The sequence below is a fragment of the Oryctolagus cuniculus genome, chromosome 10 (assembly GCF_051225735.1).
Source record: "Oryctolagus cuniculus isolate XC-2025 breed Fujian yellow rabbit chromosome 10, ASM5122573v1, whole genome shotgun sequence".
NCBI classification, from domain to species: domain Eukaryota; kingdom Metazoa; phylum Chordata; class Mammalia; order Lagomorpha; family Leporidae; genus Oryctolagus; species Oryctolagus cuniculus.
The window spans coordinates 45,009,989-45,030,427 of record NC_142876.1 but is presented as its reverse complement, the minus strand read 5'-3'; the positions used below and the strand labels follow the sequence as shown (position 1 = coordinate 45,030,427).

At 39.6% G+C, this 20,439-nt stretch overlaps 1 protein-coding gene across 1 annotated transcript in view; it reads right to left on the bottom strand.

Moving 5' to 3' along the window:
* Positions 1 to 20,439, bottom strand: part of KLHL14 (kelch like family member 14) — a 99,770-nt gene that overhangs the window by 53,646 nt on the left and 25,685 nt on the right. Inside the window, exon 2 of the mRNA XM_017344102.4 lies at positions 17,482 to 17,603. Within this exon, the coding sequence (XP_017199591.1) occupies positions 17,482 to 17,603 (122 nt within the window). The remainder of the gene's footprint in view (positions 1 to 17,481; positions 17,604 to 20,439) is intronic.

The following is a 20,439-nucleotide window of genomic DNA, read 5'->3' as shown; positions in this document are numbered from 1 at the left end:
CATGGGAGGCAGAGAGAGAACACCTTAAGAAAGTAAAAAAAAAAAAAAAAAAAATCCTGTCTTGGAATAGTGACTCATATTTACTACCTGTGAAAGTTAGGTAAAGTTATTGAGTCTAAACTTTTTTTCATTCTCACCATGGTAGTTATATCTGCCTTATAAACACTAAATATGTTTATCATGCATTTAACACAATGTTAGACACATCCTAAGTGTTTATATACTATCATTTTCAGGTTGCTGAGATAAAAATTTTCCTCCCTAACTTTTCTATTCCATAATTTTTTGGTATCTGTACTCTTCAGATAGGCTCAGTTTATATAACAGATAACTTTAAGTTCAAATGTAAAATTAAGAGGAGCTGAAAAATCTCTATATACACATTTAAGAGCTGGATATACCTCTGGAAGGCTACTGCTGTCTCAAAACAACCTGTTTGTGCCCTACTGGCTAATGAATTAATGTCTAGTTAATTTTTTCATTTTTAAAGATTTATTTATTTGAAATTCAGAGTTACAGACAGAGCTTCCATCTGCTGGTTCACTCCCCAAATGGCCATAACAGCTGGGGCTGGGCCAAGTGGAAGCCAGGAATCAGGAGCCTCTTCCTGGTCTCCCAAGTGGGTTCAGGGACCCAATCACATGGGTCATCCTCCACTGCTTTCCTAGGCACATAAGCAGGGAGCTGGATTGGAAGTCAAGCAGCTGGGTCTTGAACCAGTGCCTACATGGGACACCAGTGTCGCAGGTTATGGCTAAATGGGCTATATCACAATACCAGCTCCAAACATAGACTTAAGATAAGCTGAAAAGTCTAAGTCTACACATTTAAGAGCTGAACATATATCTTTGGAAGCCTACTGCTACCTGTGCCATACTAGAAGTCTCCATGGCTGTTAAGTCAATATTTGGTTCATTTGGTTTTTGCCTAGAGCTGTAGCACATGTGTTGATCTCTGATATGGCATTGTCCAGTGTCTATGCAGTATGTCCTGTAGGGGAATTAATTTAGTCAAGAAGGCATATATAATATCTATCCTCATTTTGCTGTCAGGGTAAGTGTTTCATTGATATTTAGAACAGCATCTGCTTCTCAAGTTAGAGATGAAGGTGGCAAATGATATGGTATCATTTTTGATTTAAGTGTAGGATCTCTGGAGTGAGACTTAATTGAATTAATACATACGAAGGGCTTAGTCTAATAAATGCTGCTTATTACCATATTGCCACAAGTATTATTTCACTACCAAGTAATATGATTTGTGAAAAAATAGTATGTCCTTAGAGTACAAAGGCTGGCAAACTATGGCCTACTGGCCACATCTAACCTTCCATCTGTTTTATAAATTAATTTTGTTGGCACCCAGCCATGCTTTTTCAGTTCTGTATTTATGGCTGCTTTGGCACTACAATGGTAGAGTTGAATAGTTGCGACAGAGACTCCATGGCTATAAAACCAAATAATATGTACTGTCTGGCCTTTCTCAGAAAAGTTTGCTGACCCTTGGATAGACAACTGTTACTAACACATTTCTCTCAAAAGGAAAAGTTGGCATAGAAATGATTTATTCAGGGGCTGTGGCATAGTGGGTAAAGCCACTGCATGTGGTGTTGTCATCCCACATGGGCACCAGTTCGAGTCTCAGCTGCTCCACTTCTAATCCAGCTCCCTACTACTGTACCTGGGAAAACAGTAGAAGATGGCCCAAGAGCTTGAGCCCCTGCACCACACTTGTGTGTGGGAGACACAGAAGAAGCTCCTGACTTCAGTGAACCAGAGGATGGAAGATCTCTGTCTCTGTCTCTCCTCTTCTTTTCTCCCCCTCCCCCTGGAACTTTCAAATAAATAAATAAATCTCAAACAATCTTTTTGTTCTAGTACCATTGGTTGAACTCTGTAATTAACACACAATTATTCTTAGGTGTTTAAATTTTAACTGAAAAGTGATCCCTGTTAGGAATTTGGAAAACATTATGCTGAGTGAAATAAGCCAATCCCAAAGGGACAAATACCATATGTTCTCCCTGATAGGTGACAACTAACTGAGCACCAAAAAGGAAACCTGTTAAAGTGAAATGAACACTATGAGAAATGGTGACTTGATCAGCCCTCACCCTGACTGTTGATGAGCAACTTAATATGTTATCCCTCTTAGTATTTTTTGTTTGTTTGTTCTACTTAATACTTTTGGTTGAATACTGTAATCAATACACAACTCTTCTTAAGTGCTGAAACTTAACTGAAAAGTGATCACTGTTAAATATAAGAGTGGGAATAAGAGAGGGAAGAGATGTGCAATTCAGGACATGCTCAAGCTGACTTACCTCAAACGGTAGAGTTAGAAACATACCAGAGGATTCCAATTCAATCCCATCAAGGTGGCATGTACCAATGCCATCTCACTAGTCCCAGTGATCAATTTCTGTTCACAATTGATCATAATGATAGGACTAAGAGCCAAAGCGAGCACATAAACAAGAATAGTGTCTGCAAATAATAGCTGATAGAATAAAAAAGGGAGAGAACGATCCATCATGGGAAGTGAGATACACAGCAGACCCATAGAATGGCAGATGTCCTAAACAGCACTCTGGCCTCAGAATCAGCCCTTAAGGCATGCGGATCTGGCTAAAAAGCCCATGAGAGTATTTCTTTTTTTTTTTTTTTTAACTTTTATTTAATGAATATAAATTTCCAAAGTACAGCTTATGGATTACAATGGCTTCCCCCCCATATCGTCTCTCCCACCCGCATCCCTCCCCTTTCCCACTCCCTCTCCCCTTCCATTCACATCAAGATTCATTTTCGATTCTCTTTATATACAGAAGATCAGTTTAGCATACATTAAGTAAAGATTTCAACAGTTTGCTCCCACACAAACATAAAGTGAAAAATAATAGATGATTTTTTAAATGATGATGAAATCAGATCAGACCTATTGTCATGTTTAATCCCAGTGGGAGTCAAGTTGGGAATTGATAATTTCTTCTTTTTTTTTTTTTTTTTTACAGAAGATCAGTTTAGTATACATTAAGTAAAGATTTCAACAGTTTGCACCCCCATAGAAACACAAAATACTGTTTGAGTACTCATTATAGCATTAAGTCTCAATGTACAGCACATTAAGGACAGAGATCCTACATGAAGAGTAAGTGCACAGTGACTCCTGTTGTTGACTTTACAAGTTGACGCTCCTGTTTATGGCATCAGTAATCTCCCTATGCACCAGTCATGAGAGTATTTCAGGCATGGAAAGCCAAGACACTCTGGGGAAAAAAAACCTAAATGAAAGATCTCTGTGAGTGAGATCCTAGTGGAAAGAACGGGTCATCAAAGAAGGAGGTACCTTTCTCTGAAGGGAGGAGAGAACTTCCACTTTGACCATGGCCTTGTCTAAATATGATCAGAGTCGGTGAACTCAGGGGGCTTCCATAGCCTTGGCAGCTCATGACGAGAGCCTAGGGTGATTACTGATGCCATAAACAAGAGTGTCAATTTGTTAAGTCAACAACAGGAGTCACTGTGCACTTATTCCTCATGTAGGATTTCTGTCCTTAGTGTGCTGTACATTGAGATTTAATGCTATAACTAGTACTCGAACAGTATTTTTCACTTTATGTTTCTGTGTGGGAGCAAACTGTTGAAATCTTTACTTAATGTATGCTGAACTGATCTTCTGTATATAAAGAGAATCAAAAATGAATCTTGATGTGAATGGAAAGGGAGAGGGAGTGGGAAAGGGGAGGGTAGCGGGTGGGAGGGACGTTATGGGGGGGGAAGCCATTGTAATCCATAAGCTGTACTTTGGAAATTTATATTCATTAAATAAAAGTTAAAAAAAAAAGAAATGATTTATTCTGGGAAATGTGTTTATGTTCATGCATTTGCAACCTTTCATGTAACATATTATCCCCTGCAAACAAGTGAGACTGAGAAGACCTCTGATGGCACTGCTCTGTGCTCTCTTTGCCCCCATCAGTTCTGCTTAAGAAAACAACATGCATGAGGCTGAAGCTGCTAACCTACTTTCAGCCGGATAAATGTCCTATTATATTGCAGTAGTGTTAATGGATTTGTGCTGTTCCTGCCTCTCTTTCAATGGACTTCTGTTATCAACAGTCACATATGCTTAGAAGGAGTAGGATGGGGTACAATCTGTGACTTGGAAAAAGAATTTTCCTCTCTGCAAAGCTAGCTGAGCTGTAAAGGCAGTTCAAGTCCCATCCTTGGCTTTACACAGGCCATCATATAACCAGGCATCAGTTATCATATTTGTAAATTACTAACTTTTCTTTTGTAAAAGAACAAAAGCTGTCTCAAGAGAATGCAGAGTATGGGAAATTGAAGAATTTTTCCAAAGGTCAAGAAGGGTTATTCTGTCTAGTGAAGGTGCATGGTACAGCCAACTTCTTGATTTAAGATTGTGCCCATGTCTACTCAAATTTTTAGTTTCTGGATTCAGGTCTTCCAGTGCTAACACCAGCAAATGAACTGGGCACTAGCAATACAAAGAAATGACAGGAACCATCATGGTTTGTTTTCTGGACTGAACATGGAAACCTATGTACATGTATTTGTGTCAAATGCAGTAGAGTATACCAAAGCTCTGTGAATTTAATGGCAACACTCAAAGTAAATAACCATTACACTTTCCTTTAAATCATCTGCACCTACATCTTTTGAGAAGCAGAGAGAATTAAAGATCTTACTGGTTCACTCTTCAAATGCCTGCAATAGCAGAGACTAGGTTGGGCCAAAGCCTAGGATTGCCAGGAATTCATTTCACTATGTGTGCAATTCTCTAGGTCTCCACACGAATGGCAGGCAACCCAACCACTCAAGCCAGCACTGCTGTCTCTCAAAGCTGCACTCAGGAGCAAAACTGGAGACTTGAACTCAGGCATTCAGCTGTGGGACCCGAGCATCGTCACTAGTGCCTTAACTGCAAGGCCAGATGCCCATGCTGATGGGTTTTTGAAAGAATAAAGACAGAAAGGGGTGCTTTATCAGGTTTGTTTTTTTTTTTTTTTTTTTTTTTGACAGGCAGAGTGGACAGTGAGAGAAACAAAAAGGTTTTCCTTTGCCTTTGGTTCACTTTCCAACGGTCGTCGCAGCTGGCGCGCTGCAGCCGGTGCACCGTGCCTATCTGAAGGCAGGAGCCAGGTACTTCTCCTGGTCTTCCATGCGGGTGCAGGGCCCAAGTACTTGGGCCATCCTCCACTGCACCCCCTGGCCACAGCAGAGAGCTGGCCTGGAAGAGGGGCAACCGGGACAGAATTCGGCGCCCCAACCAGGACTAGAACCTGGTGTGCCGGTGCCACAAGGCGGAGGATTAGCCTATTGAGCCGCGGCGCCGGCCATCAGTTTTTAAAATATGAGAGCTCTATATTGGCAAAAGTAAAAATTCTACAAAACGTTTATGCACACATAAGAGCAGCTACTGATATTTGGTCCAGTTAATGCTTATGGTAATGAAAAACTTCAAACAAATTTATGAATGTACAGGAAACAAAGATCTGAGATTTCTGAGGATATCACAGACAGGGGAGTTCCTCAGAGTCATTTTAGTATGAAATGAAATGAGCAACTGGGAGCATAAATGCTCAGCTCTTCCCTCTTTAGAAATCCTATCTCAGCACAAAGACTTTAAAAATTATAATTTTTGCAAGTGAACAAGTACACACAGAAAGTGGTGGTAGGAACTGCAAGTCCTCAGGACATGAACAAAGATCACCTCATTCTAAAATAATTCTCACCTGGAAAATAATCCAATACGTATTCATTTTTCAAACATAAAGGGCACAGTGAAAGATTCAACAAATGAACATGCGTATTTAGGATATTAATATAGTCTATTTGCACAGAAGATATTCAGTGTTATTCTGCATAAATGCAAGAGTCTCATCTTGCTTCACCTTTGACTCTTTCAACAACTTGCCCTCTACTATTGTCACAGTAATGAGAAGCAGCGAAAAGCACAGCTTTGGAGCTTTATTTGGTACACATTTTGGCTCTGCCATTTACCATCTGTGTGACCTTGAGCAAACTATTTCATGTCTCCGTGCTTCCATTGCTTCATCTCAAGTAGAAACAATTACAGTGCCTACCATCGTAGAGGGCTGTTGTGAGAATTAAATGAATACATGCAAGTGAGGTGCCAGGAATTTCACTATATTTTTTTCTTATGTGTGCAATTCTCTAGATGTCATGAATGGAATTGCATTCCCAGGAAAACATTTGTGAAGTCCTTACTGCTAGTATCTGTGAGCCTGATCTTATTTGGAAAAAGAGTCTTGATAGATAAAGACAAGGTAGAATGAGTTCCTACTAGATTGGGTGAGCTTTAAAACCAATGATAGTTGTTTTTATGAGAAAGGAGAGGAGGACTAGATACAGAGACACAGGCAAGTGACACAGAGAAGAAGCCCATGTGAAGACAGAGCCTGCAATGAGGAACCTATCAGCCGAGCAGCCTGAAGACTGCTGGTGTCCATAAGAAGCTGAGAAGAGGTAAGGGAAGCCTCTCCCCTACAACCTTCACAGCAGACATGGCCCTGCTGAACCCTTGGTTTTGGACTCCTGCAAGAGAAAAACATTGTTTTAAGCTGCTCATTTGTGGTAGTTTGGTACAGCAGTCCTGGAAAATGAATACACCTACATGAAAAAAAAAAAATGGGCGTTTGTGGAAGGAAATACTGAGAAACTAAAACATGAAGCCCTCGTATGTAGAACAAGGGTGACATGTGGTTCATTGGCTACTCTTGGAATATACTTTTGTTTCATGAAGGTCACCTATTTTTCCCCTTGCCTATTAAGTGAATGGGTGTGGCCTAGCAAGGTGAGGATGGAAGACAGTGCCCCTGCTTGAGTGTGAGCACATCACACAGCTTCCTCCTCCTAGAGTTGTGCTACTGACACAGAAGGTTATCAAAATCTAAATTTGATATCATGAAATAAAATTGGAAATTGAGTTTCTCAGTCACATTAGCCTCATTCAAAGTGCTCAGCAGCTACAAGAAGCCAACATCACTGTGATAGACATGCAGGTACAGAAGGAACAGGGCTAGGTAAGGTTATTGGACAGGTTTTATTTCAGAGTCAAGGAAAGCAAGCAGACAGGTTGTATACAGGAAGGGAGGTGTCATATTCTTGTAATATGGATAAGCAACACCACAATTTATTAGTGAAGAAAAAATGAATATGCAAGAACTGGTACTGAACAGCAGCTGACAAAGCAGGTCTCACTTGTTGAATAGTCTATTGTTTTCTTTTTAAAGTCATCCACATCACTGCTTTTCTGTAATTCAGAAAAAGGCTATTTGTTGTATTCAGTTCTTTTGGACTAAAAATCAGTATGGCTGAAAACTAGCCTACATCCAATGACAGGCTACAATATAGAAAAGCTGTGGCCTGCTTGCCTTTGATCTGGTGGAGATGTACTTTGTATACAAGTGGTTAATATTTCAGTCCTTTGGCACTGTGAAGGAGGTAAATACTGTAAAGCAACAAATGAGAAAAGATCAAGAAATCCATGGGCTACAATCTCTTCGTTCCTCTTCAGATCTAATCATACAGATGAATAAATTGCTATAAAAATACCAAAAAATAAAACTAAAGACAACGACTAAATAATTTTTCAGAAAATCTCATGTACTCTGTGTTCAGGTAGCAAGAAATTTAATTCCAGTCGGTCCAGTCTCCTGTGATTTTTTTTTCCCTTTCATCGAAAATATATTTTTAATGCTCAGTGGCATTATAATGGAAAAGCATGTATTTTTGCCTGGTTTATACCCATCATCCTTACCATTACAACAAGACAAAAGCATTAAAGTAAAATTAATCATGTCAAAAGATTTTAGCAAAAACAAGTGAGATCATGCATAAAGCATCGCTTTGTCTAGTGTGAAGTCACGCTCTGATTAAAAACATATAATGAAAGTGAAAGTGATACATCATTGCCTTAGCAGTAGGGTTTTCTGAAAGAGCTAAGCAGTTCTCAACATAAAAATGTGGGAACATTTTGGTCTTTGAAACTCACAATGATGATTGTTCTAGCTAAATCACTGGAATTCAATCTTAATTTTTTTAAAAGTAAATTAAGACTTAATGGCCAAATGAGGCATGTCAGTAGGATTAATAATTAGAACACACTGTAAGGAGCAGTGACATCCAGACACAGGGCTGAGAGAGTGTCTGCGTGGCTCTCCCCTTCCACAAAGGCATCCCCAGGCCACGTCAGGCCCTGAAGGCATCTTCTGGAAAGCACAGCCCTTAATGAATATAAAGGTGTGATGGTGGTGATCAGACATTCCCCAGGAATAGAGTCATTTTGTGTATAATACACAAAACCCCAAATTCTGAATGGATATTCCTCAAATAGAGGTTTGGTTAATAACATCACCACAGAGTCATCTCATGGATTTGAAAAGAAACACTCACTTATTTGCAATTTGCCTTAATTACTCCTTTGTTTTGATGATGATATTTGCATATAATAGTCACTAACCAAAATTCTCATTTTTTGTTGTCATTTTGAAAATCATTTCAGCTCTTTCTTAAATGCTATCCCTCGGATAAAAACTATTCTGTTCCATGAGAATTATGTATGTCTATAATTTATATCCGTGGTTATATAGGTATTTGTATAACTGTATTATAGATGGAAAATGGTTTCCATATCATAAATAGAAGCAGTCACTCAAACACATTTAAATTATTTGAGGGGAGTCAGCTTTTGAAAAAAATTTTAAAAAGCATAATAATAATATTGGGAATATAATTCCAAGTTTTTCCTTTAATATGGAAACATATCTTCAATAAATATGAATCCTGACAATAAAGCTGCACTGATGAAGCAGGTGTAAGACTGAAACGTGAAGGAGCCCATGTTTTGGTGCAGTGGGTTAAGCCTCCACTTGTGATGCCTGCATTAGATGCTAGTTTGTTTGTTTGTTTTTTTGGCTACTACTCTGCTTCTGATTCAGGCTGCTGCTAATGTACAAAAGAAGTGCTTGGGTCCCTGCTACCAATGTGGGAGACCAGAATTCTTGGTTCCTGCTTTGGCCTGGCCTAGACATGGCTTTTGGGGGCTATTTGGGGGAGTGAACCAGTGGGTGGAAGATCTCTGGCTCTCCTTCTCTCTCTATAGTTCTGCCTTTCAAATAAATAATAAATGTTTAAAATGAGTGGAGTGGCTATCTATTCCAATAACTTTTTTGTAGGAATGAAAACACTTTGCATGTAATAAGAACAAATCAAATATTTGCTGTACATAAGGGTACCTTGCTTTCATCTTAGGACTATTAAATATTTTGGTTATCATTCTTCAGAGACTTTAAAATGATTGCACTTCTCCACTTTGAAGTTAGGAATGGACCAGTGATTTGTTTTTGTCCACACAATGTATGCATTTAGGTTAAAAGTGTGAAATTTCTCTCTCCCCAACCACGGCAATGGAGATAAGTCAAATAGCAGAGTTTCTATTAAGCTGAATCCCAGAATGAGAAGTGGAACAAAGCCATAGACATGAGACACAAAAAGAAAGAAATCTTTACCTATTTAAGTTGTTCACAGTTAGCGATTGTTGCGTTATAATGGCCTAACTGATGTAGACGTTGGTACTAAGAAGGTCCAGTGACTGACAAAGAAACTGATGGGGTGGAAAGGTGACATTTGGTGAGGCTGATGCATGTGGTATCTGAGGCAGCACACTTTCATGCGAATACTACAGAGACCAGTGTTCTCCGTCTCCCTCTGCCATTAAGTCATCCTGGGACTCTTGGTGTAGCACCTCTCTCTCTTTTCATCACTTAAAGTGACAACCAAGACTGAATCTGCCATAGAAGTTCCTATATGGCCTGGTTTGCTGACATCTTTAGCCACATTTTGTGTCTTTCTCTGTCTCACTTTATACTTTTATTTGAAAAGCAGAGAGATCCCTACTTTATGATCATTTTCATGAATCCCACATTATGTGATGTGCATTTTATATAATACCCATATATGAAGTGAATACAGCAAAATGTTAAAAATTGTTAAATCATATAAACAACTGAAAAAGAAGAAAAAGGTAGAGAGAAAGATATCTTCCATCTGGTTCACTCCCCAAATGCCCACAGTAGCTGGGGCTGAGTCAGGCTGAAACCAGGAGCTGGGAACCCCATGTCCCACATGGGTGACATGGACTCAACTACTTGAACCATCACATGCTACCTCCTAGAGGGTACATTAGCAAGAAGTTGGAATCAGAAGCAGAGCTGAGGAGTTGAGCCCAGGCTCTCCAACAGAATGTGGGAATGACATTGCAACTACTGCACAAAACGCCTGCTCTGTCTCACTCTGAGTTCAGCCATGCACCTTCTCTCCAGGGTGTTTGCATTCACTGCTAACTAACTCAGAGCTATCTTTTCTCAGACTTTCACCTGGATTGCTGCCTAACTTTTCTCACCCTTAGGTTCTCAGCTTAAGTACCACTTATTTGGTGATAGTCCCTAACTCTTAAACTAGATTGGGTCTTTCCACTGCAAGCTCTTGTATATTTAATTCCTTTCCTTCACAGCACTACCATGTTTTGTTATTATATACTGCTCTCTGGGATTATTTATTAATGCTGTGTCCCATTCTAAACTCAGTGAGGCCATGGTGAAACTTGTTTTGGCTTAACATTGCATCTTCTATGCTTAGCAGTCTCTGTTACACAGGAGATGTCAATTGTATTCGTTGACTGGATGATATGAGTGTGTGAAGTGAGAGGGTTGGTCAGGGAGATTCATTTAAAATCTTTTAGTACTCACATTTAGAGGTTTGCTACACTTGGTCTACAGTTTGTCTAATCACACAGAGCAAATTTAAGCAGCCCATATAACTCATTCCTTCTCCATGCCAGACTCAGGACCAAATACCACAGCTTGTATGTAGAGAAGGCATTTTTACACATACTGTTATTCTCTAGAGAAAAAGTAATTGCTATATTCAAGGCAGTATGAACCAGAAATAAACAAGAGATTTGCAAATAAACTCAACTGGTTTTACTAGGGACCCAACTGACTTAAAATACAGAATTCAGAGTGACCATCACACATATTTTTTAAAAATCTATGAAAAATCCACTAATGCACTGGTGCATGAATACACAGTAGCAAATAATTCAAGATATATAGCAATGTGCAGCCATGTATCTCAAATTAGAATTGAGCTCATTGAAGGTAAAATTAGATGCTAACATATTTAAAAAGTCCAAACACAATTCTCTTTCTTTCCTTCCTCTTTGTCCAAAGTCATGGAAACAATTGTTCCATGAGCTGAAATAAAAAGTTCCAAGCTAAGATAAATCAACTGCTATGCTATTGTATCAAATCTTTATGTCACTGTGTTTTTTTTAACATTGGAAACAAAAATTATGGGAGTATGCTTACTCTCAATTTTTAAACTTGAAAATTCCTTGAAATAATCATCGTATGACATGGTGTTTTCTGTAAAAATAAAAACACATAAAGCACTTTCATCTGCTGGTTTACTCCCAAAATATCCACAACAGCTGGGGCTGGACCAGTTTAAAGATAGGAGCTTGGTACTCAGTCTGAATCTCCCACGTGGATGGCAGGGACCCAAGTATTTATACCATTATCTGCTGCTTCCCAGGGTGTGCATTAGCAAGAAGCTGAAAACAAGAGTGGAGCCCGGCCTTGAACGCAGGCACTGAGTTATGGGATGTATGTGTCTTAACCTCTGAGCCAAATCCCCACCCCTATGATTTGGTTCTTGGTTGATGCCCCAGTTTTATAATTTATACTATCGCAGCCTCAGACTCTCCTACAGACACACACATGTTCAGATTCTGGAAGGTGCTATACTGTGTCTTTCCTTTTAGGCATCCCTGACATCAGGCTACATTTTCCCAGTCACCTCTTTGCCTAGATAATCCCTCCTCACTTTCTCATCACCTCTCATGTTTAGAATCCAGGCCCCTTTTTATGCTGCCATAGTACCCTAGGATTTCCCTATCTAGCCCTTAGAATAAGGTATTATAATTGTGTCCTTAGGTTATTGAGAAGAGAGACATTTTATCCTACGACCCAACATTGAATGGATATTCAATAACTGCTTGCTATGTGAGGAAACGGAATGCTGGAAATAAGTCTAAATTCTTATCAGGCATTTTCAGAGCTATTCCACAAGCATCTCCCTGCTTTCTGAGGTTCTTCTGTGATGAGAAGTACTCTATCAATAAACTCCATAAAGGGGAGAGAGAGCGGGAAAGGGGAGGGTTGCAGGTGGGAGGGAAGTCATGAGGGAGTGGGGGAAGCCAATGTAGTCCATAAGCTGTACTTTGGAAATCTATATTCATTAAATAAAAGTTAAAAAAAATAAAATAAACTCCATCTACCTGTGTAAAATTAAGTCATTTATGGGTTTGGGTTCTTGGTCATAAAACTAATATGAAGGAAACCTACAGGTACAAAACCTTCACTTTTTATTTCCTTCAAAATAAGAAATCATAAGAAAAAATTAGTAGCTTTTGACTAACTTGACTTTTTTATCTATAGATTTTCAAAAAACAGAAATGGGCTGAAATCAAGAGATAGAAGGGCCAAGGAAAGAAGTCCTAGGGAACGTAGCAACCTGCAGGTTCATTGTTTCCTAAATAATCAGCAGTTAAACAATTCTGCATTACCTGAATATTGAATATGGTCAAACCTACATTTGTCTCTTAGAACTGAGCTTAAATGTCTTATATAAGGTTTCTTTTCTCATTACTGTTCCTTCAATAGTGGTGGAAATACATATTTTTTAAAATATGAAGAGTACCAATCTTTTTTTTTTTTTTTTTTTTTTTTACAGGCAGAGAAGACAGTGAGAGAGAGAGAGACAGAAAGAGAGAGAGAGAAAGGTCTTCCTTTGCCATTGGTTCACCCTCCAATGGCCGCTGTGGCCAGCGTGCTGCGGCCGGTGCACCGCGCTGATCCGAAGGCAGGAGCCAGGTGCTTCTCCTGGTCTCCCATGGGGTACAGGACCCAAGCACTTGGGCCATCCTCCACTGCACTCCCTGGCCACAGCAGAGAGCTGGCCTGGAAGAGGGGCAACCGGGACAGAATCCGGCACCCTGACCAGGACTAGAACTCGGCGTGCCGGCGCTGCAGGTGGAGGATTAGCCTATTGAGCTGCAGCGCTGGCCAGTAACAATTTTCTAATTGTGATATTGATGGCAGCCACTCAGAGGGCCCTTCCTGTGTGGATGGGATCAAGTTCAGTGTTATCTTGGGCCAGAGGAGACAACCTAGGAAACCACAACTCATCAGTTTCCTTTCTTTTCTATGGGAAAAAAAAAAAAAAAAAAAGAAGGCCCCACATCCTTGCACTGCACAGTAGCAAAAAGAGTTGTAAATCAATGGCAGGGAAGAGGAACAAAACGATTTCCCCCAGCTTTCACAGGGGGAACAGGGAAGTCAAAAGCAGCAACAAGACTTTCTAACTTAGCTCCGTAATTTTCATTCTCATGTTATTAAAGGGAGGTCATTATTGGCACATGGAAGCATAAATCTATATTTTGAAGTCCTTTTTCCTGTCATTGCTCACAGAAGGCAACAAAGAAGCACTTGGTGAACTGAATCTCTTATCTGAAATGGAGGCAGAAGGGAAGGCAGTTTCTGGGAAATAAATACCTTTATCCATCAGTAAAGAAATTGGCCAATGGGGAATACAAATGGAATGTTGAGCTCTTCAGTGCTATACCATGGGGAGAAATGGAAGGTGTTTCCACACGTGGACTTCATGGAAACTTTGGTATGTGAGAAATCTGTAACAAAAAGTCCACAGCAGCCATGGGGATTGCTTTGTTTGATCTTTTCACTGAGGATTTAGGGCCTGCAAACTGGGAGGCATGTTTTTCGCATTGGCCATTTTAGTATTCATGTCTCCTGTACTGCTTTCTAATAAGTTAAGAATGAAACGGGAGACTGCGTGCAGGAGTGAGAAATGCAAGAAAAGCAGTACTGTAAAATAAAAATGAATGAAAGTGCATCTCCACTTCCTTTTTCTTATTAACAGGTAAGAGAACAACAATGTGAATTTTATTGTTATTACTTAATGCTTCACCTTTACAAAAGGGCCTTATAGACACTTTTTCATGTTGTTTCTCAATAGTTTTCTGATAGGGGATTGGGTGGTCTGTCAGCATTCTTAACATGCATTTATAATATCAGATTGAATGATTTTCCAAAGATGATCAAAATGCCTTCTGCGCCAGCAACAGTCTTTTCTGTGGGAATAGGTGCTCTCTGCTGATAGGGTATACCAGGCCACTGGCTGCCTGATGATTTGAATTTTGTTTCCTTATGTTAAGTAGACCCAGTTTTTCACTCCTATTCATCCTCACTCAATTACTCAGATGTATAGTGGTTACTAAATATAAACAGCATAACAGGATAAGATCTAAAGAGAATGGTGAAGGACCTTTAACTCTTCTTTGTTACACAATGTGTGTGAATATTGTGGCTCCCATGGGTAGCTATCTCTGCTTGTATCTGTTGGAAGGCATCTTTCTAAAAGGAGCCTGGAGATGCGCTGAGAACTGTGTGCTTGAATCAAGAGGGCCAAGTATGCTGATTCAGAAGCTGTGGCTGATCTCAAGTTTAAGGTGGTTGTGAGTTACTTTGTTTATATAGAGACAGTCACTCAATACCTAAGCAGAACTCAACCCAGGACACTGTCTTCCCTCATTAACTTTCATACTCGCTTCCCTGACAAATCAGCTTAGCATTTAATCTGGAGCAAAAGAAAGGCAGTAGAAGTTCTGCCATCTTTGATGTTTTGTTCAACTTTGAGAGAATTTGGATATTATTCCTAGGAGAAACATTTCTTCATTTATTACTAACATGGCCCAAATAGTATAGAAATTTGTCATATATATACACAAATATACTTTTTATTTCCTTTCACATCAAGTAAATTTAGTTAATAGGTACTCATTGATCCTTACTTGTTGGTCTATTGATTATTACATCTAACATAGGAAAACTATGGGAAATAGACTCTACTCTGGGGAAGTGGACTAAAGTATCCATTACAATGTTACTTGTCTCCCTATTTGCATGAAGAACTTTTATTGACTGATGCTTTTAGGATACAAAGATACAGTCCTTGAGCTTATATTGCCGGTGGTGATATAGTAATATAAATTATTCCTGCAATTTACTGGGTGAATGCTATGTGCTAGATGATTTATAAACACTATTTATTAAAAATATACTCAAATGATCTGACAAAATACACTATGAGTCAGAATACTTAAATGACTTCCTCCAGGTTATAGGTCTAGGTTGGAACCAAGGTCTGTCTGACTCAAAGCTCATGCATTCTTATTACATCTGTCCAAGAAAACAGTTAAATCAGGCAGTGAGGAAATTTTAAGTAGGATTACCATATGTTCTAGTCTAATTATTGTCCCAGCATAATTAATAGATCTCTTTCATGCTCAAAATTCTGTTTGGACAATATATTTGACGATCAACTTATCTGTGAGCAGTGTCTAAAATGAATATAAGAGGAGTCAACATGGTGGTGCAGTGGGTTAAGCCACTGCTTGTGATGCCAGCATCCCGTATTAGATTGCTGGTTCAAATCCTGGGTGCTCCTCTTCCAGTCCAGCTCCCTGCAAATGTACTTTGGAATGTATTATATGATGGCCCTAGCCTTTGCACCCTTCCTCATGGGAGGCTAGGATGGATTTCTGGCTCCTGGCTTCAGCCTGGCCCAGATCTGGCTGTTGTGGTCATTTGGGCACTGAAGTGGTAGGCAGAGGATCCTCTCCCTCACCTTCGCCCTCTCCCCCACCCTCCGCCTTTCAAATAAGTCAATAAATCTTTTAGAAAATGAATAAAAGACTTAGGTAATGTTTGCAATGTTTTATTCATCTTTTAGCATCTACTGAATCAGGGCTTCAAGTAAGTGGCAAATTGGACCGAGTTTGGTATGTTTGGGGAACAAATAGATTTGGGAACGAATACCATTTCCTGGTCAGGTCTAATGTCTCCTTGTCTTTTATGTTCTGTTTTGCTGCTGCCTCCCTTTGAGAATCTTTAGTCCTTCCTCTTTTCTCTCTCCTCCTCCTAGTCTCCATGTGTCATCAGTGTAGGTGTCTTCATCGATCAAGTGTCCAAAAGTTGATTGTTTGGCTTTACTTTACCTTTAGACTCAGATAAACTTTTAACATACAGCTTGGTCTTTCAGTCAGATGGTTAATTTGTCAAAAGGAGAATAAAAGTCATTTACAGGCATCTCTAACTTATTCTTCTTTCTTCCCTCTCCTTAATCTCACTGTTGCTACTCCACCACTGCTTTACTACAACCATGGTGTTAGTGGTGCCCAGGGAGCTTTCTGGTTGCAGTTCCTGGACAATGCTACTGCAGGTTTCGCTGGGGTAAGCCAGCTCAGAAACCTATTATTTCAAGCACCACCTCACATGTCTTTACTCCTCTTCTGCTCTTATGGGCAAACTGTTGTTCAGTTTCTATTACTCTAAAGGGCTTTCTGGAAGAGCATAGAAAATTATTTTTGTTTTTAATCTGATTTTTAAAAAAACTGCTTAAAAGACACACAATAAGAACATTTAACTTTCACATTTGTCAGTTGTAAATGTATGGCTTTGATTTGTGGATCAAAATTGCTCATTTATTATTTTATCTTTACAGCTCTGGGCGATTTTGACAGTTAAAATTTAGTTTTATTGACCAGTGCAGCCACTGTGCCCACGAGGGGACTAGTGCACACAGCCTGCTGCACTCAAGAAACGATGATTTTTGATTCCACGACTGCATCAGATTGGGAATCATAACCGATATAACAATAAGTTCCAAATCTCAGTGCCCAAGGCAAGAGGTTTGCTGTAAAACACAATCACCCTTTAAGGAAGGGAGGGGAGAATCTTGGGAAGTTTGCAAGCACAGTTTAATACAACTGGAATAGGCAACACTCATCTAGCTGTCCATCCAAACTGTGCCAGAGCAACATATGGGGGCACTTCTCCAAGGACTGGCTACCACAGACCAAAGAGCCATGAGAAAAAATGCCTAAAAAGCAGAATGGATGTTAGTTACAGAGACAATGTGCTAATTAACTATTTTAGTGTGAGAAAAATGTATCAGTACTCTTAACTAATCCTTCAATTTTCAATCAACGATAAACAAGAATTTGAAGTGGGGGTAGGGGAATCTCTGCTCCTCCTGCACACACCTCCAACTCCAATTGCAGCACACGTAGTGACGTAAACCAGTACAGTGATTTTAGGCCAATTTTAATTTAGGCCTATTCGACTACCAAATTGGCCACCTCTGCAATGTTAATTTAGTCCTTTACTCTAAATCCCCTGTGATACATAAACAAACCTCCAAGGGTAACAAATCAATAAAATGTCTAATTTGATTAACCATGTTTTCGAATCCATCAAGACAGCTCTAACCTGAAGTAAATAAAAAGTGCACTCACTTGTGAGTATTTTCCATGTCTTCTTTTCATCGTCGTAATACTGAACCAAATTGCTGGGGAGCCGGTCCGGTCCAGGAGGCAACCCTCCAACCAACAACAGCATTTTCTTGTTAGAACGAATTCTTCACCCAAAACAAAAGAGGAGATGAATAACCACATTATTGTAGAGTCTTTTTTAGTGGCAACGAAATCATAACCATCAAAAGAATGTTCTTTGCTTGCAGATTTCTATTTCATTTTTTCCTGTTTCTTCTCCCATTCATGTCTCAACAATTTTTTTTTGAACGAAGCAGAAAAATGATCAGAAGAGCTGCATATCCCCATACCCATGGAATAATAAGCTCCCTTTATGCAATTTGTTAGAGGTTCATTCTAGAACGACCTTTTTCTTATATTATCCCTTTAAATCATCACTCTTTACAGCTGAGTACACATGAAATGCTCTGGAGTTGTACTAAGGTTAAGCATTAAAGTTGCATGTCAAAAATCGTATTAGTCAAAATCATTATTATAAGCCATTCTCCACTCAAAGAACCTTGAAAAAATTAAGGTTATGCAGAGAGTTTGTGAGCCAACTCTTTAATCACCCAGGGAACTTCAAATACCAGTTTGGTACAATTAGTAGCACAGGGCTAACTGGGGTGGGTTAACCAGTTTGAACATGAATTTTTTTTGTCTGTTTAATTTAGCTTAGACTTCTGCCTTCATCCCCTTTCCCTACTCCCAGCTCGCCCTCCCCTCTGCTCTCCCCCTGTGCACCACTGGCGATATAGCAGCACCAATTGGTAAAAATGAGACTGTGATGTTGTTGTGAGCCTCCCCAGAGTGGAGCCCTGCCAATGCTTGCCACTGATCCAGCGGCATGAACCTGCTCAACTGTGCAAAGTCACTCTAATTCCCTCCCTCTGTTTTTCTACCTTCTCCCCCAGGGGGCACCCACTGAAAGGAGTGACTACCCACCCATCAAGAGCTGGCAATTCGCTGCTATTAACCGTGACCGTGATTCCCAGTCTGCCTGGCAGTTCCTGAGAAGAGGCCTGCAACGTCTCATATGCAGTAAAAGCTATAAGATGCACCCTGGCCGGCATACTCGACCTGATGGATATACAATCCTCGGGAACAGTAATGGATTGAGCACACTTGCTGTTGAAGCAGGGAGCGGAGGCCCAGACCCCTACGAGGGGCCTGCTGCTTTAACAGTCGCTTTACATATAATTGAACTTTTCATTTACCTGAAAGGCTCAAGGTGGTGGTAGAAGAAATGGAACAACCATGATTGAAGGGAAAAGTCCATAAATACAAAAGTGTTCTTCTTAAATATGAACACAGCCCACAGTGTAGCTCTGGATCTATTATTGCATACACAGCCCGTTCTGATTCAAGGATGCTTGACAAAATATGCCCTGGTGGAGAAGCATTGTTTGTTGGAGAAGAACCTAGCGTTTGGAGAGTTTACTTAATACAGTTAATGGCATTGAAGGTAGGAACAAGAGAATTCCTTTAATGAAACTGATGCCATTGAGTCCATTGTATAAACCTCAGTAGGAAAAATACTTTTAAAGAAATTCCTGTGTTAGAGAATTATCGATAGGGGGAGCTGGACATGTAGACAGATGACGAATGTTCATCTTGCCACTGTGTGAATATAGATGAGAGAAAAAAAAACCCAACTTCTTTGCATTTAATATACTTTTGAACTCCACCCATGTGCCTCATAGGCCACTGGTTGGCAAACAAAAACAGATCACAACAGCAGAATCCATACTTTAAGGACTGCAGTGATTTTGTGAAGGGAGATAAGGTAAGTGAGTATGTATGGTAAGTACTCCTTTATTTAGAAATAACACCTAATTTATGTGCCATCTCACTTCCAAAATGCATAGTCACAGAACAGCCAGCCAGCCAGCCATTCTTTTCACTATTGTTCTTAGTCCAGATAATCAGCTGCTTTGTGTGTAGAAAAGAAGTCAAGATGAAGGCAGACAATCTTTTTTTGGTTGCTGTGAGTTACCATGTGTAGACAGATCTGATGAATTGGAAGTCATGATTCTGTGGCTGTTATGAAATCATCACATATCTGCATGCTGCCAGACAATCAGTGAGGGCAGACAGATCAATATCAATAGGGTAGACATAGAGGAAAGACTCATTGAAGGGGTGATTGTGGCAAATGCATATAATTTATTTTAATATATAAGTAAGAGTACTGTTTTAAAAATCTGATTAATAACAAAGGTGATAATTACATGGCTCCAATATGTTTGTTCGGTCATTTCATTCATTGATATGGTCAGCTTCCCTGGATTATTCCCACTGGAGATTTTCCACACTGACTTGAGTTGACCATCTCTACGGATGAAAAGAGGATCTAAAGTCTTTGTCTTCTCAGTACAAAGAACCAGCCATTTCCATCTGTCCTGTGACAACAGGAAGTCAGGCTACCAACACCTAAGCCATAAAACAGATGACAGTTGCTAACAACTTCCACCCCCTATCAATAATGACACGATTCAAGGTCTAGCTAGCATAGCAGCAAAGAAAGACACTGCACACACAGCCTCAGCAGGTGATGTGAGGAAGAATTACCTGGAAGTAAAGAAATCCCACCTACCCTCATTGATTGTATGTTTCCTATGTAGAGGCAGTGCCTGAGTCCTATGTGAGTAAAGACACAGTCCCATTTTTCTGCATTGTTCTATTTGTATCTTCACTCATTCATTCTGTTATGGTGTTTTATATGGACTATTTTGTCTATAAAACTTGTGTTATTTTTGCAATCCAGCATCAAAAGGAGTAGTATTCATTCTAAATGAATGAATACATAACAGTTCCACTTTAGAAAGGTGAACTGCACAGAAATCAAAAATAAGATAATGCAGGTGAGAAGTTGCATGGTATAGCAGAACACATAAAGTAACAGAACACATCTGAATAGTTTTCTCACCATTTTTTTCCATT